Source organism: Mobula birostris, chromosome 2 (assembly GCF_030028105.1).
Source record: "Mobula birostris isolate sMobBir1 chromosome 2, sMobBir1.hap1, whole genome shotgun sequence".
In the NCBI taxonomy this organism is placed as follows: Eukaryota; Metazoa; Chordata; class Chondrichthyes; order Myliobatiformes; family Myliobatidae; genus Mobula; species Mobula birostris.
This window is the reverse complement of record NC_092371.1, coordinates 93,391,730-93,418,123: the sequence shown is the minus strand read 5'-3', so window position 1 is coordinate 93,418,123 and position 26,394 is coordinate 93,391,730. Positions and strand designations below refer to the sequence as shown.

General features: G+C 44.7%; 2 protein-coding genes across 2 annotated transcripts in view; both read left to right on the top strand.

Moving 5' to 3' along the window:
• The first annotated feature begins 416 nt into the window (after positions 1-416).
• On the top strand, positions 417-15,257 carry mycbp (MYC binding protein). The gene is made up of 5 exons (XM_072245176.1): positions 417-518; positions 1,006-1,078; positions 7,363-7,411; positions 9,636-9,765; positions 14,787-15,257. The coding sequence occupies exons 1-5, from the start codon at positions 504-506 to the stop codon at positions 14,829-14,831; spliced, it is 312 nt and encodes a 103-aa protein (XP_072101277.1). The 5' UTR covers positions 417-503; the 3' UTR covers positions 14,832-15,257.
• A 4,080-nt stretch (positions 15,258-19,337) lies between these two features.
• Positions 19,338-26,394, top strand: part of rnf185 (ring finger protein 185) — a 43,248-nt gene continuing 36,191 nt past the window's right edge. The window contains exons 1-2 of the mRNA XM_072245165.1: positions 19,338-19,688; positions 20,191-20,209. Of these exons, the coding sequence (XP_072101266.1) occupies positions 19,435-19,688; positions 20,191-20,209 (273 nt within the window). The 5' untranslated portion in view covers positions 19,338-19,434. The remainder of the gene's footprint in view (positions 19,689-20,190; positions 20,210-26,394) is intronic.

The following is a 26,394-nucleotide window of genomic DNA, read 5'->3' as shown; positions in this document are numbered from 1 at the left end:
ACTGTGTTGGACACCGGGCTGTACTGGGTCACTGAGACTGTGTTGGACAGCGAGACTTTACTGGGTCACTGGGACTTTGTTGGACACCGAGACTGTACTGGGTCACTGGGACTGTACTGGACACTAGGATTGTAGTGGGTCACTGGGACTGTATTGGACACCGGGACTATACTGGACACCGAGACTTTACTGGGTCACTGGGACTGTGTTGGACACCGAGACTGTACTGGGTCACTGGGACTGTACTGGACACTAGGATTGTAGTGGGTCACTGGGACTGTATTGGACACCGGGACTATACTGGACACCGAGACTGTACTGGGTCACTGGGACTTTGCTCGTTTTCCGTGACTGTGTTGGTCGATGGTCTGTTCCGATCGTGTTCCCGGGACTGTGTTGTGCTTTCTGCGCCTGCGTTGTTCCTCCGGTCGTCATGGAAACGTGGAGTCGCGATGCCGCGGGTGCGTCTTGGAACGCGGTGACGTTACCGGCAGAGGAGGAAGATGGCGCATTACCGGGTGAGGAGGCAGCGTTCGCGGCGACACCGGCAAAGGAAGGGATGAAGAGGGCTGAGGAGGGGTGTCAGGGGCGGGAGAGGGAGTGGTCAGGGGTAGGGGTGAGTGGGAGAGAGAGAGAGGAAGAGTGCTGAGGTGTCGGTGGTGGGATTGAGGCAGACGGTTGGGGTGGGATAGAGGGTTGGGGAGTGGTCAGAGTTGGGAGAGAGTGCTGGTCAGGGGTAGGAGAGGGCAAGATAAGGAAGGGGCTGTGGGGAGGTGGAATGGAGGGGCAATGTGGAGATGTGGTGGGGCAGGGAACAAGCAGAAGGGTGATGGGGTAGAGTGTGGACGGCAGAAGAGGAAAGAAGGGAGAGGAGGAGTGGAGAGGGTATAGGGACAAGTGGAAGGGGAGGAGGTAGGTGCTGAAGGAAGGGGTTGGATGGCAGGGAGTGAAATGGTTGTGGGTGTAACTGTATGTGAGATATGCATCCCTCATTATCATCACTAGGCTGGCGATTCTCGAAGAGAACAATTTCGAAGATATTTAGAAAAAAGCGGAGTGTTGGATGCACTTACTAAAGGTAAAAACTGAAGATAGTTTTAGATTGTCAGATACGTTGGTATGAGATGAAATTAACCAACATGAAATGGAAAATTGCCAGCAGGTGTTTTGTTTTTCGTAATTCTCAGCAAGTGTGTATTGAATGGTCAAAACATGGCTTGCTCGAGTTTGAGGAAATGGAGATGAGTAATTTTTTAAATGGAGGGATTTTGGGTATGAATCTAATAGAAAAATAAAAACAATTTTGCATCTTTGTTAAAAGTCAAACACACAAATGTGGGTCTTGGAGATGGTGCTTTTGATGAATGTAGCAGAATTATTGGTGAGCCAGCTTCCTCACCCTTGTCACAGAGAGCTATTCCTTTTAACATCTGGTTGTGAAGAAGAGAGATATCTGCAAAGGTGTTCTTACTTTCTCATCAGCATCCAAGATTGACAATATTACACAGCAGTCTATTTAATATATTATTAAGAAGTGTTAACATGCACCCATGTGGGCACGTGGCCAAGTGGTTAAGGCATTCGACTAGTGATCTGAAGGTCGTGAGTTCGAGCTCCAGCCAAGACAGCGTGTTGTGGCTTTGAGCAAGGTACTTAATCACACAGCACTCTGCGACGACACTGGTACCAAGCTGTATGGGTCCTAATGCCCTTCCCTTGGACAACATTGGTGTCGTGGTGAGGGGAGACTTGCAGCATGGGCAACTGCCGGTCTTCCATACAACCTTGCCCAGGCGTGCGCCCTGGAGAGTGAAGACTTTCCAGGCGCTGATCCATGGTCTCGCAAGACTAAGGATGCCTTTCTTTTAACACGCACCCAGGCCCCTTGTAACCTCTGAAGCCTGGAAGAGTCTGTGTTTCAGGATTTTGTGAAATTGCATTTGAAGCAGTTGCCCCTCCAATCTTGGCTGCATTTCAAGCGTGTAACACTATTGCAGCATCAGTTATAAGACTGACGTTTGATTGTCACCGTTGTCTAAGGAGTGTGTGTGTTCACCCAGTTACTACGTGGGTTTCCTAGAAGCTTTAGTTTCCCCCCACGTTCCAAAAATGTATAGTTAGAGCAGTGAGTCGTCATGCTGTGTGGGCACCGCAGGCATAGCCACACTTGCAGGCTGTACAGCACAATCCTCGCTGATTTGATTTAATCCAAACGATGCATTTCACTGTATGGTTCAATGTACATGTGACAAATAAAGCTTTGAGTAATTCTGTATACTGTACAGAGGGATAATAAATCAGCCATGATGGAATGGCAGAGCAGATTTGATGGGCTGAATGGCCTAATTCTGCTCTTATAGAACATAGCACAGAGCACATTACAGGCCTTCGACCCATTATGTTGTACTGACCATGTAACCTACTCTAGAAACTGCCGAGAATTTCCCTACCACAGAGTCCTCTATTTTTCTAAGCTCCATGTACCTGTCTGAGAGTCTCTTAAAAGACCCTATTGTACCCATCTCTACCACTGTCGCTGGCAGTGAATTCCACGCACCCACAACTCTGTGTAAAAACAAAACTTACCCCTAACATCCCCTTGCTACCTTTATCCAAGCACTTTAAAACTATTCCCCCTCATGTTAGCCATTTCAGCCCTGGAAAAAAAGCCTCAGGCTATCTACACAATCAATGCCTCTCATCTTCTTATACACCTCTATCAGGTCACCTCTCATCCTCCGTTGCTCCAAAGAGAAAAGGACAAGTTCACTCAACCTGTTCTCTTAAGGCACACTCTCCAATCGATGCAACATCCTTGTAAATCTCCTCTGCACTCTCTCTGTAGCATCCACATCCTTCCTGTAATGAGGTGACCAGAAATGAACACAGTACTCCGAGGGGGTTCAACTAAGGTCTAATATAGCTGTAACATTACCTCATGGCTGTTGAACTCAGTCCCACGGTTGATGAAGGCCAACACACTATACAACTTCTTAACAACACTGTCAGCCTGCACAGCAGCTTTGAGTGTCCTCTGGACACGAACTCCAACATCTCAGATCCTCCACATTGCTAAGAGTCTTACCATTAATATTATATTCTGTCTTTAAATTTGACCTACCAAAATGAACCACTTCACACTTATTTTGGTTGAACATCTGCCAATTCTCAGCACAGTTCTGCATCCTGTCAATGTTGCACTGTAACCTCTGACACCCTCCAAACTATCCACAACACCCCCAACTTTTGTGTCATCAGCAAATTTACTAACCCATCCTTCCACTTCCTCGTCCAGGTCATTTATAAAAATCACAAAGAGCAGGGGTCCTAGAACAATCTCTGCAGAACACCACTGGTCACTGACCTCCATGCAGAATATGAACCATCTACAACCACCCTTCGCTTTCTGTGGGCAAACCAATTCTGGATCTACAAAGCAAAGTCTCCTTGGATCCCATGCTTCCTTACTTTCTCAATGAGCCTTGCATGGGGAACCTTATCAAATGCCATACTGAAATCCATATATACTACATCCACTGCTCTACCTTCATCAATGTGTTTTGTTACATCCTCAAGGAATTCAATCAGGCTCATAAGGCACTACCTGCCCTTGACAAAGCCATGTTGACTATCCCTAATCAGATATAGAACATAGAATAGTACAGCACATTACAGGCCCTTCAGCCCACAATGTTGTGCCGACCCTCAAACCCTGCCTCCCATATAACCCCCCACCTTAAATTCCTCCGTATACCTGTCTAGTAGTCTCTTAAACTTCACTAGTGTATCTGCCTCCACCACTGACTCAGGCAGTGCATTCCACACACCAACCACTCTCTGAGTAAAAAACCTTCCTCTAATATCCCCCTTGAACTTCCCACCCCTTACCTTAAAGCCATGTCCTCTTGTATAGAGCAGTGGTGCCCTGGGGAAGAGGCACTGGCTGTCCACTCTATCTATTCCTCTTAATATCTTGTACACCTCTATCATGACTCCTCTCATCCTCCTCCTCTCCAAAGAGTAAAGCCCTAGCTCCCTTACTCTCTGATCATAATGCATACTTTCTAAACCAGGCAGCATCCTGGTAAATCTCCTCTGTACCCTTTCCAATGCTTCCACATCCTTCCTATAGTGAGGTGACCAGAACTGGACACAGTACTCCAAGACAGGTAGCATCTCTAGGAAGAGGTACAGTCGACATTTCAGGCTGAGACCCTTCATCAGGACTAACTGAAAGAAAAGCTAGTAAGAGATTTGAAAGTGGGAGGGGGAAGGGGAGATCGGAAATGATAGGAGAAGACAGGAGGAGGAGGGATGGAGCCAAGAGCTGAACAGTTGATTGGCAAAAGGGATATGAGGGGATCATGGGACAGGAGGCCTAGGGAGACAAATTGAGAGGCTTGAAAATGAATCCTAAAGCCAACTGGAGTAAGTTGGCGACGGAGACACGTACCAAGAAAGGATATATGGCTGTGATAGGGAATTTAAAAACGCAAACACGAGGAAATTGGCAAATGATGGAATTTCAAGCAACACACTTAGAAGTTGCTGGTGAACACAGCAGGAATTCACTACTGCGAAGCCTCTTCTGGTGATGCCTACACTGAAAAAGTTTAAATCTTCTCTTCGATGGGAGTTCAGTGAAACCATCTCTCACTGCTCCCCATCTGTAATTTCTTTGGCTCTTCAACTTTTCGACCACATTTTGACTCAGACTCGCTATCACAGTATATATACCATATATCCTTTCTTGGAACGTGTCTCTGCCACCAACTTACTCCAGTTGGCTTTAGGATTCATTTTCGAGCCTCTCAATTTGGCTCCCTAGGCCTCCTGTCCCACGAGCCCCTCATATCCCTTTTGCCAATCAATTGTCCAGCTCTTGACTCCATCCCTCCCCCTCTTGTCTTCTCCTATCATTTTGGATCTCCTCCTCCCCCTCCCACTTTCAAATCTCTTACTAGCTTTTCTTTCAGTTAGTCCTGACAAAGGGTCTTGGCCCAAAATGTCAACTGTACCTCTTCCTAGAGATGCTGCCTGACCTGCTGCGTTCACCAGCAACTTTTAAGTGTGTTAAACATAGAAAATAAGTGCAGGAGTAGGCCATTTGGCCCTTCGAGCCTGCACCGCCATTCAGTATGATTATGGCTGATCATCCAACTCAGAACCCTGTACCAGCCTTCCCTCCATACCCCTTGATCCCTTTAGCCACAAGGGCCATATCTAACTCCCTCTTAAATATAGCCAATGAACTGGCCTCAACTTTTTCCTGTGGCAGAGAATTCCACAGATTCACCACTCTCTGTGTGAAGAAGTTTTTCCTAATCTCGGTCCTAAAAGGCTTCCCCTTTATCCTCAAACTGTGACCCCTCGTTCTGGACTTCCCCAACATTGGGAACAATCTTCCTGCATCTAGCCTGTCCAATCCCTTTAGGATTTTATACGTTTCAATAAGATCCCCCCTCAATCTTCTAAATTCCAACGAGTACAAGCCCAGTTCATCCAGTCTTTCATCATATGAAAGTCCTGCCATCCCAGGAATCAATCTCGTGAACCTTCTTTGTACTCCCTCTATGGCAAGGATAACTTTCCTCAGATTAGGGGACCAAAACTGCACACAATACTCCAGGTGTGATCTCACCAAGGCCTTGTACAACTGCAGTAGTACCTCCCTGCTCCTGTACTTGAATCCTCTTGCTATGAATGCCAGCATACCATTCGCCTTTTTCACCGCCTGCTGTACCTGCATGCCCACTTTTAATGACTGGTGTATAATGACACCCAGGTCTCGTTGCACCTCCCCTTTTCCTAATCGGCGACCATTCAGATAATAATCTGTTTTCCTGTTTTTGCCACCAAAGTGGATAACCTCACATTTATCCACATTAAATTGCATCTGCCATGAATTTGCCCACTCACCTAACCTATCCGAGTCACCCTGCATCCTCTTAGCATCCTCCTCACAGCTGAAATTTCAGCATCTGCAGATTTCCTCGTGTTTGCACAGTACTGCAAGTGTGGCCTAACCAGAGTTTCATAGAGCTGCATCATTACATCGCAACTCTTAAACTCTGTCCCTCGACTTATGAAAGCTAACACCCCATAAGCTTTCTTAAGTACCCTATCTACCTGTGAGGCAACTTTCAGGGATCTGTGGACATGTACCCGCTGATCCCTCTGCTCCTCCACACTTACCAAGTATCCTGCCATATACTTTGTACTCTGCCTTGGAGTTTGTCCTTCCAAAGTGTACCACCTCACACTTCTCCAGGTTGAACTCCATCTGCCACTTCTCAGCCCACTTCTGCATCCTATCAATGTCTCTCTGCAATCTTCGACAATCTACACTATCCACAACACCACCAACCTTTGTGTCGTCTGCAAACTTGCCAACCCACCCTTCTACCCCCACATCCAGGCCGTTAATAAAAATCACGAAAAGTAGAACAGATCCTTGTGGGACACCACTAGTCACAACCCTCCAATCCGAATGTACTCCCTCCACCACGACCCTCTGCCTTCTGCAGGCAAGCCAATTCTGAATCCACCTGGCCAAACTTCCTTGGATTCCATGCCTTCTGACTTTCTGAATAAGCCTACCGTGTAGAACCTTGTCAAGTGCCTTACTAAAATCCATGTAGATCACATCCACTGCACTACCTGACACGATCTGCCCTTCACAAAGCCATGCTGACTGGCCCTGATCAGACCATGATTCTCTAAATGCCCGCAGATCCTATCTCTAAGAATCTTTTACAACCGCTTTCCCACCACAGACGTAAGGTTCACTGGTCGTTAATTACCCGGACTATCCCTACTACCTTTTTTGAACAAGGGGACAACTTTTGCTTCCCTCCAATCCTCCGGTACCATTCCCGTGGACAATGAGGACATAAAGATCCTAGCCAGAGGCTCAGCAATATCTTCCCCCGTCTCTCCAAGTGCTCATAAATCCTGCTTCTCAGGATCTTCAACAACTTGCCCACCACTGAAGTAAGACTCACTGGTCTATAATTTCCTGGGTTATTTCTACTCCCTTTCTTGAACAAGGGAACAACATTTGCAACCCTCCCCTCCCCCCCCCCACCCCCAATCCTGTGGTACATCTTCCATCCCTATTGATGATGCAAAAATCACCAGAGGCTCAGCAATCTCCTGCCTTGCTGGTCCTGGCGACTTATCTAATTTAATGCTTTTCAAAAGCTCCAGCACATCCTTTTTCTTAATGTCTATATTTCTTGTGTCTTATGATCTTATTTACTTTATTAGAAAAGAAATCAGTTCTTAGTGATGTCATTTAATGTATTTGTTGCTTCAGCCTTTGAGCAAAATATACAAAATGGAATATGCTTTATTTTTCAGTGCTGGTTGCTCTCTACGAGGAGCCGGAGAAGCCTAATAATGCAATGGAGTATCCTTTATCCCAGACCTTTCAGGCAACATTAAGTAGAGTTTAACTACAAGCAGTGTTTGTTTGAATCCAGTTCCCTGTCCACAGTAATGGGGCTTTGTTTCCACCATCTTTAGAGAGAATTTGTGCTTTGCACCCTATCTGTTCTCTACATGAAGGGGCTGTCTGTCCAAAGAATAAATCAAGGAAGGTAGTGCACCCGTGGCTGACAAGGGAAATTAGGGATAGTATCAATTCCAAAGAAGAAGCATACAAATTAGCCAGAAAAAGTGGCTCACCTGAGGACTGGGAGAAATTCAGAGTTCAGCAGAGGAGGACAAAGGGCTTAATTAGGAAGGGGAAAAAAGATTATGAGAGAAAACTGGCAGGGAACATAAAAACTGACAGTAAAAGCTGTGAAAAGAAAAAGATTGGTTAAGACAAATATAGGTCCCCTACAGACAGAAACAGGTGAATTGATTATGGCGAGCAAGAACATGGCAGACCAATTGAATAACTACTTTGGTTCTGTCTTCACTAAGGAGGACATAAATAATCTTCCAGAAATAGTAGGGGACAGAGGGTCCAGTGAGATGGAGGAACTGAGGGAAATACATGTTAGTAGGGAAGTGGTGTTCAGTAAATTGAAGGGATTAAAGGCAGATAAAATCCCAGGGTCACATGGTCTGCATCCCAGAGTGCTTAAGGAAGTAGCCCAAGAAATAGTGGATGCATTAGTGATAATTTTTCAAAACTCGTTAGATTCTGGACTAGTTCCTGAGGATTGGAGGGTGGCTAATGTAACCCCACTTTTTAAAAAATGGCAGGCAGTGACTAGTGGGGTACCGCAAGGCTCAGTGCTGGGACCCCAGTTGTTTACAATATATATTAATGACTTGGATGAGGGAATTAAATGCAGCATCTCCAAGTTTGCGGATGACACGAAGCTGGACGGCAGTGTTAGCTGTGAGGAGGATGCTAAGAGGATGCAGGGTGACTTGGATAGGTTAGGTGAGTGGGCAAATTCATGGCAGATGCAATTTAATGTGGATAAATGTGAGGTTATCCACTTTGGTGGCAAAAACAGGAAAACAGATTATTATCTGAATGGTCGCCGATTAGGAAAAGGGGAGGTGCAACGAGACCTGGGTGTCATTATACACCAGTCATTAAAAGTGGGCATGCAGGTACAGCAGGCGGTGAAAAAGGTGAATGGTATGCTGGCATTCATAGCAAGAGGATACGAGTACAGGAGCAGGGAGGTACTACTGCAGTTGTACAAGGCCTTGGTGAGACCACACCTGGAGTATTGTGTGCAGTTTTGGTCCCCTAATCTGAGGAAAGATATCCTTGCCATAGAGGGAGTACAAAGAAGGTTCACCAGATTGATTCCTGGGATGGCAGGACTTTCATATCATGAAAGACTGGATCGACTAGGCTGATACTCGTTGGAATTTGGAAGATTGAGGGGGGATCTTATTGAACCGTATAAAATCCTAAAGGGATTGGACAGGCTAGATGCAGGAAGATTGTTCCCGATGTTGGGGAAGTCCAGAATGAGGGGTCACAGTTTGAGGATAAAGGGGAAGCCTTTTAGGACCGAGATGAGGAAAAACTTCTTCACACAGACAGTGGTGAATCTGTGGAATTCTCTGCCACAGGAAACAGTTGAGGCCAGTTCATTGGCTATATTTAAGAGGGAGTTAGATATGGCCCTTGTGGTTAAAGGGATCAGGGGGTATGGAGGGAAGGCTGGTACAGGGTTCTGAGTTGGATGATCAGCCATGATCATACTGAATGGCGGTGCAGGCTTGAAGGGCCGAATGGCCTACTGCACCTATTTTCTATCTCCTTTTTTCAAAAAAAAGAGCAATGTTTCCCTAATGCACTCCATGTACAAAGGGGTTTTCTCCTCAATCTCCTGCTTGTAGAAAAGGCAGTGATTTCCTTAATTTTGTCGTCTTGCTTATTGTGTTTTGATTTTTTTATCTTCAGTTTTTCTCTTTTTCTATAATTCATGCAGGTGAACTGATTATGATTAGTAACGTACAGAAGCATTTTTACATTTTGTATACAGAATAAGTATATTTTCATATTCTATTAGTACTGACTTGCAATATTAGATTAGCTCACTCATTAGGTTACTGAGTCTACCAAACAAGCAATTTCACACATCATGCAGGTGGGATGCTGTTACAGTTTCATTGTATTAATAGGTGCGTTGTGCATTTCCTTAACTTGTTAGTTTTTTGAAACAGCATTTAGGATCAGCAGGCCCCGAGACTGCAGACGTGGAAACACTGCGACTTGAAGTGACAGAACTGAGACAGAAATATGAGGCCCTACTGGAGGAAAATAAGGAATTAAAAGCCAAGGTAATACCTGTCATTATATGGCATCCCTTGAAATGATTCTGTATAATAATACGTCCACTTACCTTACCCCATTTCCTGGACGTACTTCAATACGTTTCCTTCCGTGTTGGACTGGAAATACAATGATTCTTAAAGATTGCCTGCCAATGTATTATTTCCTTCATTATCCTTAGGACAGTACTGGCTTTCCCCATCCATGGATGCTGCTTGACCCAGCGGGTTCCTCATACAGTTGCTGGTATTCCAGAGCAAAACATAAATGCTGGAGGATCTCAGTAGATCAGATGGCATCTCTGGAGAGGAATGAATAGTTGACTTTTCAGATCGAGACTCTTCATCAGGACTGGGTTTCATCAGAGACCTAACAAAAGGTCCTGGACAGCAATGTTGACTGTTTATTCGTTTACATAGATGCTGTTTGACTTGCTGAGTTTCTCCTGCATTTTGTGTGTGTTCCTCTGAGTACCTCCAGCTTTTTGTGTGTAGTTCCAGATATACGGCATCTGTAGTCTCTTCTTTCTATTGTCATTTCTACCTGGGTAGAAATTGCAGATAGAATAATGATATTCCGGCCTGTTTGGTCAGTTCCATGTTTAGCTGGAGCCTTGTCTCAATGCAGTACTGGATCATTGTCATATGAGAAGGACCTCTTCCCCTGCCAACCCTCCAGCCACATATTTATCCCTGTTCCTTTGCCAATTTTCACATGGTTTGGACCATAGTCTGGAGATAATTATCCTTGCTTTCAAATCTACCTCCTATTTCCTAAAGCATTCACACTAATACTCCTGACTGAAAATGAATTAAATCTCAGAACATCTGAGTATGAGGTCTCAGTTGGTCAGAGTTGACCATGAATATTGCATGCTAGCTGTCTAGATACACAAGCCTAGGTAATACAATATGGAGAGCAAGCTCCCCCTCTCCACGCAACTGGTGAACCCAAAGGAACGGCAGAGACTAACACAGTTTGGTACCAGCAGTGTCGCAGGAGTTGCCAGTCAGCATTGAACACAATGTTGGACTGCCTTAGGGACTCCAGCTCTGGATGTTTCCCTCTGGGTTTACTCGCAAAACCTTCTCCATGAGTGGGTATAGCCACAAGGCAGCAGAGGTTTGAGATCAGAGTTTTCCTTCTCCTAGATGAGCTGCCAGCCATGGCTGATGAGCCCCATCTGCCCAAAGTGATTGGTTTTAATGTGCCAGAAACCTGCTTATGCCTCTCCTGTCAGTAGAAACTGTTCTGCTGGGCTTAGTAGCTAAGCCACACATGAATTCCGGGAGCTAGACTTGGTTGTCAGAGGCTATTTGAGGTGCACACCATTGGGAGCATTTAATAGGTAGTGGGAGCTTGTCCCCATTACCACCCCCAACCAGCTATAACAACCTTGAGGATCAATCTCAAAACAATACATGCAATAACCACAATAAAATTATGAGTTTAATTCGCTGGAGGTATTTACTGTTGGTAAGGTCAGCACTGGTGCCTTTCTTGAATGCATTTGAGAAGGTAGAGGAATACTGCACATGGAATTTGACAGTTTGATTTCAAAATACCTTTACAGTGACACAAATTTAATTTTAAATGAAGTACATAAGTCCCTTCATAACTGTATCTTTTACATCCTCTGTAACTTTCTCCAACCATGCAACCCTGCATATATACTGTAAAGACTATGGGAGATAGCAGGACATAGGGATGGTTGTGGACTGTTGCAAACAAGGGTTATTCCCTCACCACCACCACCACCACCACCACCACCCGCAGTCTCTTTTCCTTCCTTCACTACAGTAAGTAATGTATAGGCCACACTGACTGCAGTAGCATATCGACAGCAAAGTTCCAAACATTCATTGCCTGGATGTCACCAAGAGGCAAATCAACAATGTGAATTAAATTTACATTTAAAGTTTTTAATAATTCTAAATACATACATTTATTAATTTAAACAATTCTAAATAAAACACAAATTTTTATTTAGTAATTTGTCAACGTTTGAAGAACATTTATTATTAAAGTATATATACTCTATACAACTCTGAGATTCATCTCTGAACAGGCAGCCACATAACAGAGAGTCACAAGAGAACCCACTTTAAAAAGAACAGTCAAACACGGTGGGTTTTTTTTCCCTCTGCACATTTCAGAATCAGCTTTATTATCACCGGCATGTGACGTGAAATTTGTTAACTTAGCAGCAGTAGTTCAATGCAATACAATCGACCTTCACTAATCCAACTACCTGTAATCCAGTTCCTTCGATAATCCGGCACTGATTATGCTTAATGTGATCCTTCTGTAATTTGGCATTTTCACTCATCCAGCACTCCTCAGGTCCCAATGGTGCTGGATTAGTGAAGGTGACCTGTACATAATCTAGCAGAGAGATAAATAATAATAATAAATAAAATAAAGCATAATAAATAAACAAGTAAATCAATTACGCAACACACATAAAAGTTGCTGGTGAACGCAGCAGGCCAGGCAGCATCTGTAGGAAGAGGTGCAGTCGACGTTTCAGGCCGAGACCCTTCGTCAGGACTAACTGAAGGAAGAGTGAGTAAGGGATTTGAAAGTTGGAGGGGGAGAAGATCCTGACGAAGGGTCTCGGCCTGAAATGTCGACTGCACCTCTTCCTAGAGATGCTGCCTGGCCTGCTGTGTTCACCAGCAACTTTTATGTGTGTTGCTTGAATTTCCAGCATCTGCAGTATTCCTGTTGTTTGCGTTTTTAAAAATCAATTACGTATATTGAATAGATTTTTTTTAATGTGCAAAAACAGAAATACTAAATATTTTTTTAAGAAGTGAAGTAGTGTCCAAGGGTTCAATGTCCATTTAGGAATCAGATGGCAGAGGGGAAGAAGTTGTTCCTGAATCGCTGAGTGTGTGCCTTCTACCTGATGGTAACAGCGAGAAAAGGGCATGCCCTGTGTGCTGGAGGTCCTTAATAATGGACCCTGCCTTTCTGAGACACCGCTCCCTAAAGATGTCCTGGGTACTTTGTAGGCTAGTGTCCAAGATGGAGCTGACTAGATCTACAACCCCCTGCAGCTTCTTTCCGTCCTGTGCAGTAGCCTCGCCATACCAGACAGTGTTGCAGCCTGTCAGAATGCTCTCCACGGTACAACTATAGAAGTTTTTGACTGTATTTGTTGACATGCCAAATCTCTTCAAACTCCTAATAAAGTACAGCCACTGTCTTGCCTTCTTTATAATTACATTGATATGTTGGGACCAGGTTAGATCCTCAGATCTTGACACCCAGGAACTTGAAGCTGCTCACTCTCTCCACTTCTGATCCTTCTGTGAGGATTGGTATGTGTACCTTTGTCTTACCCTTCCTGAAGTCCACAATCAGCTCTTTCGTCTTACTGACGTTGAGTGCCAGGTTGTTGCTGCGGCACCACTCCACTAGTTGGCATATCTCACTCCTGTACGCCCTCTCATCACCACCTGAAATTCTACCAACAATGGTTGTATCATCAGCAAATTTATAGGTGGTATTTGAGCTATACCTAGCAACACAGTCATGTGTATACAGAGAGTAGAGCAGTGGGCTAAGCACACACCCCTGAGGTGTGCCATTGTTGATCGTCAGCAAGGAGTATTTGTTATCACCAATCCACACAGTCTGTGGTCTTCTAGTTAGGAGGTCAAGGATCCAATTGCAGAGGGAGGTACAGAGGCCCAGGTTCTGCAACTTCTCAATCAGGATTATGGGAATGATGGTATTAAATGCTGAGCTATAGTTGACGACAGCATCCTGATATAGGTGTTTGTGTTGTCCAGGTGGTCCAAAGCCGTGTGGAGAGCCACTGAGATTGTGTCTGCTGTTGACCTTTGTGGCGATAGACAAATTGCAATGGGTCCAGGTTCTTCTGAGGCAGGAGTTCAGTCTAGTCATGACCAACCTCTCAAAGTATTTCATCACTGTTGATGTGAGTGCTACCCAGCAATAGTCATTAAGGCAGCCCACATTATTCTTCTTAGGTACTGGTATAATTGTTGCCTTTTTTGAAACAAGTGGGAACTTCTGCCCGTAGCAGTGAGAGGTTGAAAATGTCCTTGAATATTCCCGCTAGCTGGTTGGCACAGGTTTTCAGAGTCTTACCAAGTACTCCATCAGGACCTTCCGCCTTGTGAGGGTTCACTCTCTTTAAAGACATTCTAACACCGGCCTCTGAGACGGAGATCACAGGGTCATCAGGTGCAGCAGGGATCGTCACAGCTGTAGTTGTGTTCTCCCTTTCAAAGCGTGCACAGAAAGCGTTGAGTTCATCTGGTAGTGAAGCATTGCTGCCATTTATACTATTGGGTTTTGCTTTGTAGGAAGTCTTGTTGACCCTGCCAGAGTTGCCGTGCATCTGATATTGCCTCCAACTCATTCGAAATTGTCTCTTCACCCTTGAAATAGCCCTCTGCAAATCATACCTGGTTTTCTGGTACAGCCCTGGGTTGCCAGACTTGAATGCTATAGATCTAGCCTTCAGCCGACGACGTACCTCCTGGTTCATCCACGGCTTTTGGTTTGGGAATGTACAGTAAGTCTTTGTAGACACACACTCATCCACACAGGTTTTAATGAAGTCGGTAACAACTGCAGCATACTCATCCAGATTCAAAGATGAATCCCTGACTACAGACCAGTCCACCGATTCAAAACAGGGTAGACGCTCCTGTGCTACCCTTTGCACATTTGGCGAGTGATGGTCTTTTATTTTATGGGTTCTCTTGTGTTTCTTTGTTTTGTGACTCCTGTAAGGAGGTGAATCTCACGGTTGTATAATGTATGCATTCTTTGGTAATAAATGTACTTTGAACTTTGTGTTCTTTTTGTAGCATTATCTTATTTTACAGGGTATCTGGGGAGAGGTTTGGCTGACCTTAATCTATCTTACAAGGAGCATTGCAGAGATTCCAGGTTTATCACCGGATAACTGATAATATAGCTCTGTTGCAGAAATCAGCTGTGGAAATATTTGGCAATGCACTAATTAGTTTCATTTTGTTACCCACAGCTTGCACAGTTCGAGTCCCCCAAAGAGGAAGGGCAACCTGAATAAGTCAAATCTGTCTGTATCATTAGAAAATGGATGAAAGGAGTCTGAGAGAGCACCTGAAAAATTGTATTAAATTTGGAGCATTGATGTATACAGTGGATGGCAGCCAGTCTTTCAGGTTACACATAGCAAATATATCAGCACTTTCAGCTGACTCTTCTCAGTGATGCTTGTTGGCTTTTGTGAGCAGAATTTTGGTCTAAATGCAATAGTGGGACAAAATAAATTACAATTAACTTAAATGCACCATTAAACCCTACATAAGGAGTTAGATTCTGAAGTGACCGTTAAATGCAAGATAAATTTCACACACTTTCATGACTGCTTTAATCTTTACGTTTGGCAGTTTGTCGCCAGACCGACAATAGAATAGCTTTCTCTTTGAGCAACTAAGTTTGTTGAACGGTGCTTTTGCAATCTAGAGGAAAGCTGTAATGAGCAGGTTAAGATGTTTAATTTGTTATGTTTCCTGTTAGATTGTGAACAGGGGAGTGGTGGACCAAAGCAGGTTACCAATTATTTGAAATAGCATTTGGCCAATAAATTCTGTTCAAAAACAAAATGAACAAGTATCACCATTGTCCCGGACTTCAAGGAAGTCAAATCTGAATACAATACTCATATTGGAAGATTTCTTGTTAATCAGCGGTCTGGATTAGAGTTTGCAGCTGGTGAATAGATGCCTTTGAGCAATGAGTCAAGAGTAGCCCATCAAGAACCACGTACAAACATTTGCCTTTATCTGAAGAAAACAAAACATTGGCTGATTTTACAGATTCTTCCACTATTTCTAGCTGTACAGGAGTCCAACTTTCCCTTTTGATATTTACTCATAAACTTTGTTTGCACATCATTGTTCTGTTTATCCTTAAACGTACAGCAGTGACCCAAAGGTAAGTTTTTGTTCCAAAATGACAGATGATGATTGGAAATAACAGCACAGAATGAGACCACCCTCTTTATGTAACTGTGCTACCTTGTCATTTGGAATTGGCCAACTCAGCCACTCAGTCCTTTCTCCATTCATTGCCTCTGGCTAGTTGGGTGAGTTACAGTGGTGCTGTCTGAAATTTCCAATAATAATTATTCAATCCCCCTATTTACAGATTGGATATATATTTCTATCTTAACTCTCTCAGCATTGTTTTTCTCTGCAATGTCTTTTGACTCTCAGATACATTTATTTTGCTGCCATGTCTTTTTTTCTTTGGGATTTGAATATTGCTGTAAAAGCCAGCATTTATTACCCACCATTAACTTTTAGACAGAACTATGGTTGGGACCATGGCCTGGACACAACTGCACTACAAAATATGATGGTATATCCTAGTAAGAAAATTTGGAAATCCTCTAATTAAATTTTATCTGTATTTGCCATACTTATCCAGAAATTTCTGAAGAAAACAATTTAAATGTGCATGCTTTCTAAGCAGTATCCATGTGGGGCACAGTGGGCCATTTAATAGTATCCAATAATATGATTACTTCAGTTAAAATTGAATGACCACTTAAAAAGTCAATCAGCTAAAATATCACCAGCATGTGTTGTGAAGTTGTTAACTTTACAGCAGCAGTACAATGAAATACATGATAAACATAGAGAAAAAATTGACTTACAGTAAATGCGTCTTTTAAATAGTTAAGCTAAAATAAATACTGCAGCAATAAAGTAGTGAGGTAGTGTTCATGGGTTCAATACCCATTTAGGAATCGGATGACGGGGGAAGAAGCTGTTCCTGAATTACTGAGAAGCCTTCAGGCTTCTGTACCTCCTACCTTTCAGTAACAATCAGAAGAGGGTATATCCTGGTTGGTGGGGGGTCCTTCTGAGGCACCACGCCTTGAAGGTATTTTGGATACTACAGAGGCTAGTACCCATGACGGAGATGACTAATCTTACAAGTTTCTGCAACTTACTTCAATCTTGGTCAGTATCTCTTCTCCCCCCACCACCCCCATACCAGGCGGTGAAGCGGCCTGTAAGAATGCTCTCCATGGTACATTTGTAGGAGTTTTCAAGTGTTTTAGTTGACAAACCAAATCTCCTCAAACTCCTAATGAAATATAGCTCCTGCCTTGTCTTCTTTATAGCTGTATCAATATGTTAAATCCAGATTAGCTCCTCATAGATATTGACAACCAGGAACTTGAAACTACTCACTCTCTCCATTTCTGATCTCTCTATGAAGATTGGTATGTTTTTCCTCACCTTACCCTTCCTGAAGTCCACAATCAGCTCTTTGGTCTTGCTAACATTGAGTGCAAGGTTGTTGCTATGACACCACCCAACTAACTGGTATATCTCACTCCTGCATCTCCTCTAGTCACCATCTGAAATTCTGCCAACAATAGTTGTATTTTTAGATGGCATTTGAGCTATGCCTCGCCACACAGTCGTGGGTGCAGAGGGAGTAGAACAGTGGGCTAAGCACACACCCCTGAGGTGCGCCAATGTTGATTGTCAGTGAGGTGGTAATGTTATTTCCAATCCACGTAGATTGTGGTCTGTCGGTTAGGAAGTCTAGGATCAAGTCGCAGAAGAAGATACAGAGGCCCAGGTTCTGTAGCTGTTCAATCAGAACTGTAGGAATAATGGTGTTAAATGCTGAGCTATAGTCAATAAACAGCATCCTGACTCAAGTACTTACATTGTCCAGGTGATCCAAGGCCATGTGGAAACATTGAGATCGTGTCTACTGTAGGTCTATAGTGGCAATAGGCTAATTGCAGTGGGTCCAGGTCCTTGCTGAGTTAAGTGTTGATTCCAGCCATGACCAGCCTCTCAAAGCATTTCATCATCGTAGATGTGAGTGCTACTGGATGACAGTCATTAAGGCAACTCTTGGACACTGGTATTATTGTTGCCCTTTTGAAATGGGGGAATTGAAAGTGTCTTTGAATACCCCTGCCAGTTGGTTGATGCAGGTTTTCAGAGCTTTACCAGGTACTCCATCAAGCCCTGCTGCCTTCCGAGGGTTAAACCTTCTGAAAGACAGCCTGACGTCGGCCTTCGAGACAGAGGTCACAGGGTCACTGAATGCTGCAGTGATCCTTATAGCTGTGGTTCTATTCCCATTTTCAAAGCAAGCATAAAAGGCATTGAGCTCATCTGGTAGTGAAGCATCACTGCCATTCATGATGTTGGATTTGAAGTTCTTAGGATTATTAGTGGAAGTAAACAATTACCTAATTTGGGTGCAAGTGTAAAGCATTAATAGTGTGTGAAAAACAGTATAGGTAAAAAGGAAGAAATTGTAGTTAATATTGTTTTGTATGTTAGCTATAAACAGGAAAAATTATCAGCAAAGACTTAGTCACACGAGCTACCAACACAAAACTGTTCTTTTACATCGCCACCCAAAATCAAAAGTTACTGAACAACTCAATTACCTAATTAAGTGATGCACTTATTTGGAGAATGGGCTGGATTGACAATCCAGGTTATTTTTGTTGACTATTTAGTCAAAAACACTGAAAATTGCTTGCTGTTTTCATTCCAATAGTGCTCCAATGTTGGAATTCAGTCATAGAGAGCCAATTGTCTGCCGTTTCCAGCAGTTACAATTGGAAATTGTATTTCTTGAGAAGTTGACAGATTTGTTGTCAACTCAAACTGAGTGGAATGGCAATGTCCTGACTAACCAGGAGCTGCATTTGTTAGATTTGTTCTAATTAAGTACAAATCTCTGCACATGGGAATTGCAAGCAGCTCACTGAGGCTATATACTGTGCACCATTTCTAAGTAAAGGTTTTGTTTGCTGAACCCCCTTACATTGTTTTGTTTGTTGATTGGAGGTGTAGCTGAATATTGGCTATAAAAAAATGACTGTGTTCCAAGCACACTAAATTTGAAGAAACCACGTCTTTTTTTCCAGTTGACAACATTCCAGCCAAATCATGAGTTTAAGTATTTATTTCATGTGTGCACGAGACCGACGCCACAAAGCTGTGTATGCATCTGTTCTAACAACTGCCATTCCATGTCCAACCTGCAACCGCCTGTGTGCTTCGGCCTCCGAAGCCACATGCGTATCCAGATGACTGCACAATGTTTAGTCTTCCTCGGACCCCGAGAGACAACCACCACCATGAGTACATATCTTTTATTTTCTACCAACTATATTAATAGCTGTCAATTTAACATGAAAACTCCCCAACCCCTCCAAACAACTTAGCCTGCAATAGAGAGATCTATAATTGGCTGTTTGCTCTGACACGGAGAGCTTAGTTACCTGATAGCGTGGGAAGCAACTTTAGGGGAACCAATTCCTTGGGTGGGTACAAAATAGCATTAGTTGTAGTATTGGGAGGTTAACAGCCTTAACCCAGTGTCCGTATAAATATTTATTTTTAATAATACCAGGTACTGTACCTGTACAGTTCCTGCTATTTGCTGTGCACAAATTAGCTGCTCCCGTTCTTGCATATGAAAAAAATACAAGTTATGCATGCGATTTCCGTAGCGTAAATGGTGACTTGCTGTGATCGGCATTAAAACACGGTGTCCATGCGCGGTTAGCTGAATGTTTAAATGAAAAGGTGAATATCAGCTGTCCCTGTGATGGGTCAGCTCCAACCCGGAACATTCCATCGGACCGTGTTCGCATGGGAAACGGACCTGGTTTCTCACCCGGAGTGGTAGCTAAGGTGCGGTTCGTTCCGGTGACGGGCCGGATGTCTGCGTGTTGTGCTGGTAGGGAGATGGCGAGTTCGGGCTCTGCGGCGCCTGGGGCGGACAGAGGTCCCGGCCCTGGTCGCTCCTCCGGAGAGAACGCTAGCCAAGACAGTACGTTCGAGTGCAACATCTGTCTGGACACGGCCAAGGACGCAGTGATCAGTCTCTGCGGTCACCTGTTCTGGTGAGGACTTGGGATGGGAATGACCTGTAGGGAGGGAATGGGGTAACTACGGGAGGATATATGGGGTGGATGGAGGACCTGTGGGATCCGCGGAGTAAGAGGATGGAGGGGAGGTACCTGTGGGGGTTTGGGTTGGAAGGGGGACCTGTAGGATATGAGGAGGAGGAGGAAGTGACAGGTATGGGTGGGGAGGTAATTAAGGGATGAGAGAAAGGATGGAGGTTAGATTTGGAAGGATAGCCAGATGGAAATGTACAGTGGGGGTTAAACTGTGCTGGCAAAATGAAGGAAGAGACATTAGGGGCTGTGGAGGTGGTGAAACGTGGATCGCGGGAACAGGTGTTTGGGAGCGGTTGGATGGCGGGCAGTGGAGAAATAAATTGGAGTGCATTGCTATCGGGGAAGAGTGATTATGGCATGTGCTAAAGAGGGTTATGATGCTGATTCTAATATGCTAACTTGCCATTTCTCTTTTATTGCTGAAACCCGTGAATATCTACAGCTGGCCTTGTTTACATCAGGTAAGTTTCTGTTACTTTAACTTTATTTGTTTTAATTTTAAAGATAGAGCAAATGACAGGCTACTTAGTACAAGTGAATTCAGATGTTAAAATCCATCCATTGGCTACTGAACTGAGACTTAAACTGAGACACCTAACAGTAGTAGTGAGGTTGGGGATGGCATTAAACAGGAAATTAGAAATGCGTGCAATAAAGGAACAGCAGTTATAATGGGTGACTTCGATCTATGTGAACCAAATTGGTAAGGGTGCTGAGAAAGAGAATTTCTTGGAATATATGCTGGATGGTTTTCTGAACCAACATGTCGAGGAACCAACTAGAGAGCAGGCCATTCTTGACTGGGTATTGAGCAATGAGGAAGGATTAATTAGCAATCTTGTCGTGAGAGGCCCTTTGAGTAAGAGTGACCATAATATGGTGGAATTCTTCATTAAGATGGAGAGTGACATAATTAATTCAGAAACAAAGGTTCTGAACTTAGAGAAGGGGAACTTTGAAGGTATGAGACGTGAATTAGCTAAGTTAGACTGGCAAATGATACTTAAAGGGTTGACAGTGGATATGCAATGGCAAGCATTTAAAGATTGCATGGATGAACTACAACAATTGTTCATCCCAGTTGGAAAAAGAATAAACCAGGGAAGGTAGCGCACCTGTGGCTGACAAGGGAAATTAGGGATAGTATCAATTCCAAAGAAGAAACATACAAATTAGCCAGAAACAGCGGCACACCTGAGGACTGGGAGAAATTCAGAGTCTAGCAGAGGAGGACGAAGGGCTTAATTAGGAAAGGGAAAAAAGATTATGAGAGAAAACTGGCAGGGAACATAAAAACTGACTGGAAAAGCTTTTATAGATATGTGAAAAGAAAACGATTGGTTAAGACAAATGTAGGTCCCTTACAGTCAGAAACAGGTGAATTGATCATGGGGAACAAGGACATGGCAGACCAATTGAATAACTACTTTGGTTCTGTCGTCACTAAGGAGGACGTAAATAATCTTCCGGAAAGTAGGGGACCGAGGGTCTAGTGAGATAGAGGAACTGAGGGAAATACATGTTAGTAGGGAAGTGGTGTTCAGTAAATTGAAGTGATTAAAGACAGATAAATCCCCAGGGCCAGATGGTCTGCATCCCAGAGTGCTTAAGGAAGTAGCCCAAGAAATAGTGGGTGCATTAGTGATAATTTTTCAAAACTCTTTAGATTCTGGGCTAGTTCCTGAGGATTGGAGGGCGGCTAATGTAACGCCGCTTTTTAAAAAAAGAGGGAGAGAGAAACCGGGGAATTATAGACTGGTTAGCTTAACATCGGTGGTGGGGAAAATGCTAGAGTCAGTTATCAAAGATGTGATAACAGCACATTTGGAAAGCGGTGAAATCATCAGACAAAGTCAGCATGGATTTGTGAAAGGAAAATCATGTCTGATGAATCTCATAGAATTTTTTGAGGATGTAACTAGTAGAGTGGATAGGGGAGAACCAGTGGATGTGGTATATTTGGATTTTCAAAAGGCTTTTGACAAGGTCCCACACAGGAGATTAGTGTGCAAACTTAAAGCACACGGTATTGGGGGTATGGTATTGATGTGGTTAGAGAATTGGTTGGCAGACAGGAAGCAAAGAGTGGGAATAAACGGGACCTTTTCAGAATGGCAGGCAGTGACTAGTGGGGTACCGCAAGGCTCAGTGCTGAGACCCCAGTAGTTTACAATAGACGAGGGAATTAAATGCAGCATCTCCAAGTTTGTGGATGACACGAAGCTGGGCGGCAGTGTTAGTTGTGAGGAGGATGCTAAGAGGATGCAGGGTGACTTGGATAGATTAGGTGAGTGGGCAAATTCATGGCAGATGCAATTTAATGTGGATAAATGTGAGGTTATCCACTTAGGTGGCAAAAACAGGAAAACAGATTATTATCTGAATGGTGGCCAATTAGGAAAAGGGGAGGTGCAATTATACACCAGTCATTGAAAGTGGGCATGCAGGTACAGCAGGGGGTGAAAAAGGTGAATGGTATTGTAAGGGGGTTTCTTTTTTTTTATGTCACTGCACAGTCTAATTAAAATGGCTTCTTTGTTATGTTATAATTGAAAGGGTTTCTTTGTTATGTTAACTGCTGAGAAAGTCCTCCCGCTAGCAGTTGTTTTGGATTATCTATTGATAAGAAGATGAATGAACCAATTGGGATAGTTGTTATGCTTTGGTGTGTCTGTAAGATATTGTTTGTGTGGGGTTTTGGGGGAGAAGGTGGGAGAGAGAGAGAGACAGAGGATGGACCAGGTGCTGTGAGTCCACTAACGGGGTCAGATCCCGAGCGGGGCGTTCGGCGAGGAGAGGAGACGGACTTGTGTGGAGCGTCTGGTCGACCACCGTTGTTGGTCCCAGGCGACCAGTCGAGGTGGTCCGAGGGGTCGCAGGGTGAAGAAGAAGGGTCCTGAGCTCCAACTGTTTGTGCACGTAGAGATTGAACTTTGATAAGTGTGGCGCCTTTGATTTTCCTTTTATATTTTATTCTCTATTAATTATATAGTTCCAGTAATATCTATAAACTATAAATCATTTAATCGTATCTGGTGTATTGTCTGTTATTTGAGCGGGGTGGGGTACATCACACAGCATCCACACAAACTAATTACCCAGTTTGCTGGGGCCGAGGGCTGTTTCCCTAGACTACAGCGAGCCGAACGACCCTGAGGCTGGCCGGGGGGGCTACATTGTGGGGGCTCATCCGGGATTGGATCTATTGGTGTGCTGTGTGGTTCCCAGTATAAATCAGTAATGTGTGTCTCTGTGGGTTATTTGCTGGTTATTGCTGCATCCGTGGTGGCTGAGGTCTTTGTTCGAGTTCAGACTAGCGTTGATGAGTTGGAGGTGGAACTCGGTGCTGTCCATGCTGTTGGAAGAGAGAGGAAAGAGTGGTCTAATTTGGAAGTAGTGTCTGCGAATAAATGTTCTAGCTCTGGCAGGCTCCACCAGGCGTTTGGGATAGTATCCACCCCAAGAGGGGCAGAGGCATGCGAGATGTAGGCGGTGCAGATCACTCAGTTGTTAGATGAGTGGCAGTGCTCAGTTGAGGGAGAGCGACAGGGATTGGTTGAAAGTTTAAGTAGGCAGGCTGTCAGTTATTTGATAGAGTAGGGAAAGTTTTCAGTGTGTCTTCTCTGGCTAGGAGGGCGGCTAAATTGCTTGCAGCCAGGGGGATCATTTCAGGGGATCAGCCCCTCCTTCAGTTGTTCAGCTGATCAGAGAGGTGTCGGGAAACTTAGTGGAGGCCCAGTGGGGGAACGGCTTGGGGTCTCTGGGGAAGCACGTTCCCAGCAATGTACCAATGAACTTCTGAAAGGAAAGGACCCTATTCCTGAAGGCTTAGAGGGACCACGCCCCAGGGTGTCGTTACGTATAGAGGGAAGCGATGCTAAAGCCATCCTCGCCCCGGGGCGCAGGTCAAGTTGTTCTACAGTTCGTTTTACAACCGGTGTCTGAAGCATTTACCCTTGACAACCGCAAGGGCACCGGAGATTTTGGGTACCAGTGCCAGTAGAGATCCAGAAGACGATGATTGGTTAATGACCCTGGAGTTCATGGGGGCATTGTCTGGGCACCCAGCGTGTCGAGTTGCTTCTGAGGACGTGTGCAGCAGCCTTGAGCCGGTACTGAATTTAAACGAGACCCAGCGGTGGTACGGCCTGGGGAAAGGAGCTGAGGGTGAGACCCTCTTAGCAGACGCTCCGAACTACCACGAGGGAGGGGAGTTGACCGCTGAAGACACCTCAGTGAGTGAGAGGTCGCGGCAACTGGACCCTGGCACTGTGGAAGATGGACGCAGCGTGTGTGTGAATTATGCGACGTGGTTTGATGTGCTGGATCTGAGGAGTGGATGTTGCCAGATCCCGAGGAGTGCAGCTGTCAAGCCGAAGACGGCCGTTATTAGTTCCCTGGGATCCTTCTGATCCGAAAAGATGCCCAAGGGCATATCCGGAGCCCCTGCATCCTTCCTGCGGGGCATGAGGAAGACCATGGGGGAAGTGAAGGTGTGTGGAGTTTTGGTGTATGTGGATGACCGCCTGGAGCTTGGATTCGCCGGGAGGGACTATGAGGCGAGGCGAGTGGCTGAGCCCGGGCGACAGAAGAGAAATGTTACATGTGGAGGAGTTTGGTGCAATGTGAGAAAAATGACCCGACATACCAGTTGAACTTCCTGGTGTTGGAACAGATGGTGGTGGACCTGGGGATGGAAACTGTAATGGTGGCCTGAGTGGGAGAGTAGTCGGCAAGCAGGCCCGAGGTATCCCTAGTGGTGTCTGAGCTTTTAAGGTTTAGATGAGGGGGTACAGAGGGCTCGGAGGATTAGGGAGCTCTCAGATAGGTTGACCTATGTAGCGCCCGTGGACGGGCGGAAGGTCCACTGTTTGGGAGCAATGTCACTGTGTGTATCTGGATGGGTTTCTGTGTCTGTAGGACTGGTTGGCGAGTTATTTAGAAGTCATGAGGACATGACTTTATTTGGTGGGGGGGAGGGTGTAAGGGGGTTTCTTTTTTTTATGTCACTGCGCAGTCTAATTAAAATGGCTTCTTTGTTATGTTATCATTGAAAGGGCTTCTTTGTTATGTTAACTGCTGAGAAAGTCCTCCCGCCAGCAGTTTGTTTTGGATTATCTATTGATAAGAGGATGAATGAACCAATTGGGATAGTTGTTATGCTTTGGTGTGTCTATAAGATATTGTATGCGCGGGATTTGGGGGGAGAAGGCGGGAGAGAGAGACAGAGGATGGACCAGGTGCTGTGAGTCTGCTAACAGGGTCGGTGAGGAGAGGAGACGGACTTGTGTGGAGCATCTGGTTGACCACCGTTGTTGGTCCCAGGCGGCCGGTCAAGATGGTCCGAGCGGTCGCAGGGTGAAGGAGAAGGGTCCTGAGCTCCAACTGTTTGTGCATGAAGAGATTGAACTTTGATAAGTGTGGCGCCTTTGATTTTCCTTTTATATTTTATTCTCTATTAATTATATAGTTCCAGTAATATCTATAAACTGTAAATCATTTAATCATATCTGGTGTATTGTCTGTTATTTGGGTGGGGTGGGGTACATCACACAGCATCCACACAAACTAATTACCCAATTTGGCGGGGCCGAGGGCTGTTTCCCTAGACTGCAGTGAGCCGAGCGACCCTGATGCTGGCCAGGGGAGCTGCAGTATGCTGACATTCATAGCAAGAGGATTCGAGTACAGGAGCAGCGAGGTACTACTGCAGTTGTACAAGGCCTTGGTGAGACCACACCTGGAGTATTGTGTGCAGTTTTGGTCCCCTAATCTGAGGAAAGACATCCTTGCCATAGAGGGAGTACAAAGAAGGTTCACCAGATTGATTCCTGGGATGGCAGGACTTTCATATGATGAAAGACTGGATCGACTAGGCTTATACTCGCTGGAATTTAGAAGATTGAGGGGGGATCTTATTGAAACGTATAAAATCCTACAGGGATTGGACAGGCTAGATGCAGGAAGATTGTTCCTGATGTTGGGGAAGTCCAGAACAAGGGGTCACAGTTTAAGGATAAAGGGGAAGCCTTTTAGGACCGAGATGAGGAAAAACTTCTTCACACAGAGAGTGGTGAATCTGTGGAATTCTCTGCCACAGGAAACAGTTGAGGCTAGTTCATTGGCTATATTTAAGAGGGAGTTAGATATGGCCTTGTGGCTAAAGGGATTGGGGGTATGGAGAGAAGGCAGGTACAGGGTTCTGAGTTGGATGATCAGCCATGATCATACTGAATGGTGGTGCAGGCTCGAAGGGCCGAACGGCCTACTCCTGCACCTATTTTCTATGTATGTTTCTATTCAGTGATGGTGGTAGAAACCCAATATACTCGTCATAAATGCTAATTATGCTGGATATGATAAAGCTCCAGGAGCTGAGAACATTGTGCTACAGGGTTTCTGGTGCTGCTGTTGCTCTAGGGCAGGGGTTCCCAACCTGGGGTTCATGGACCCCTCAGTTAATGGTAGGGGTCCATGACACAAAAAAAATTAGGAACCTTTATTTGGGAGGGAGAGAGTGAGCCTGTGGTATGTCTAATTATGGGGCGAACATTTAGTTTTTGTTTTAGTGCAAATCATGGTCTTTACTGGGGGCTTTGCTTGGTGGGTGGAGGGTGCTGATGATTTTTTGCAGAAGAGGGTAGGG

Bases quoted from the DNA above. Each gene is read 5' to 3' on its own strand.
- mycbp (XM_072245176.1), top strand. The intron at 7,412-9,635 runs GTATCCTTTATC...TTAACTTGTTAG, and splicing joins AAGCCTAATAATGCAATGGA to TTTTTTGAAACAGCATTTAG. The intron at 9,766-14,786 runs GTAATACCTGTC...TGTTACCCACAG, and splicing joins ATAAGGAATTAAAAGCCAAG to CTTGCACAGTTCGAGTCCCC.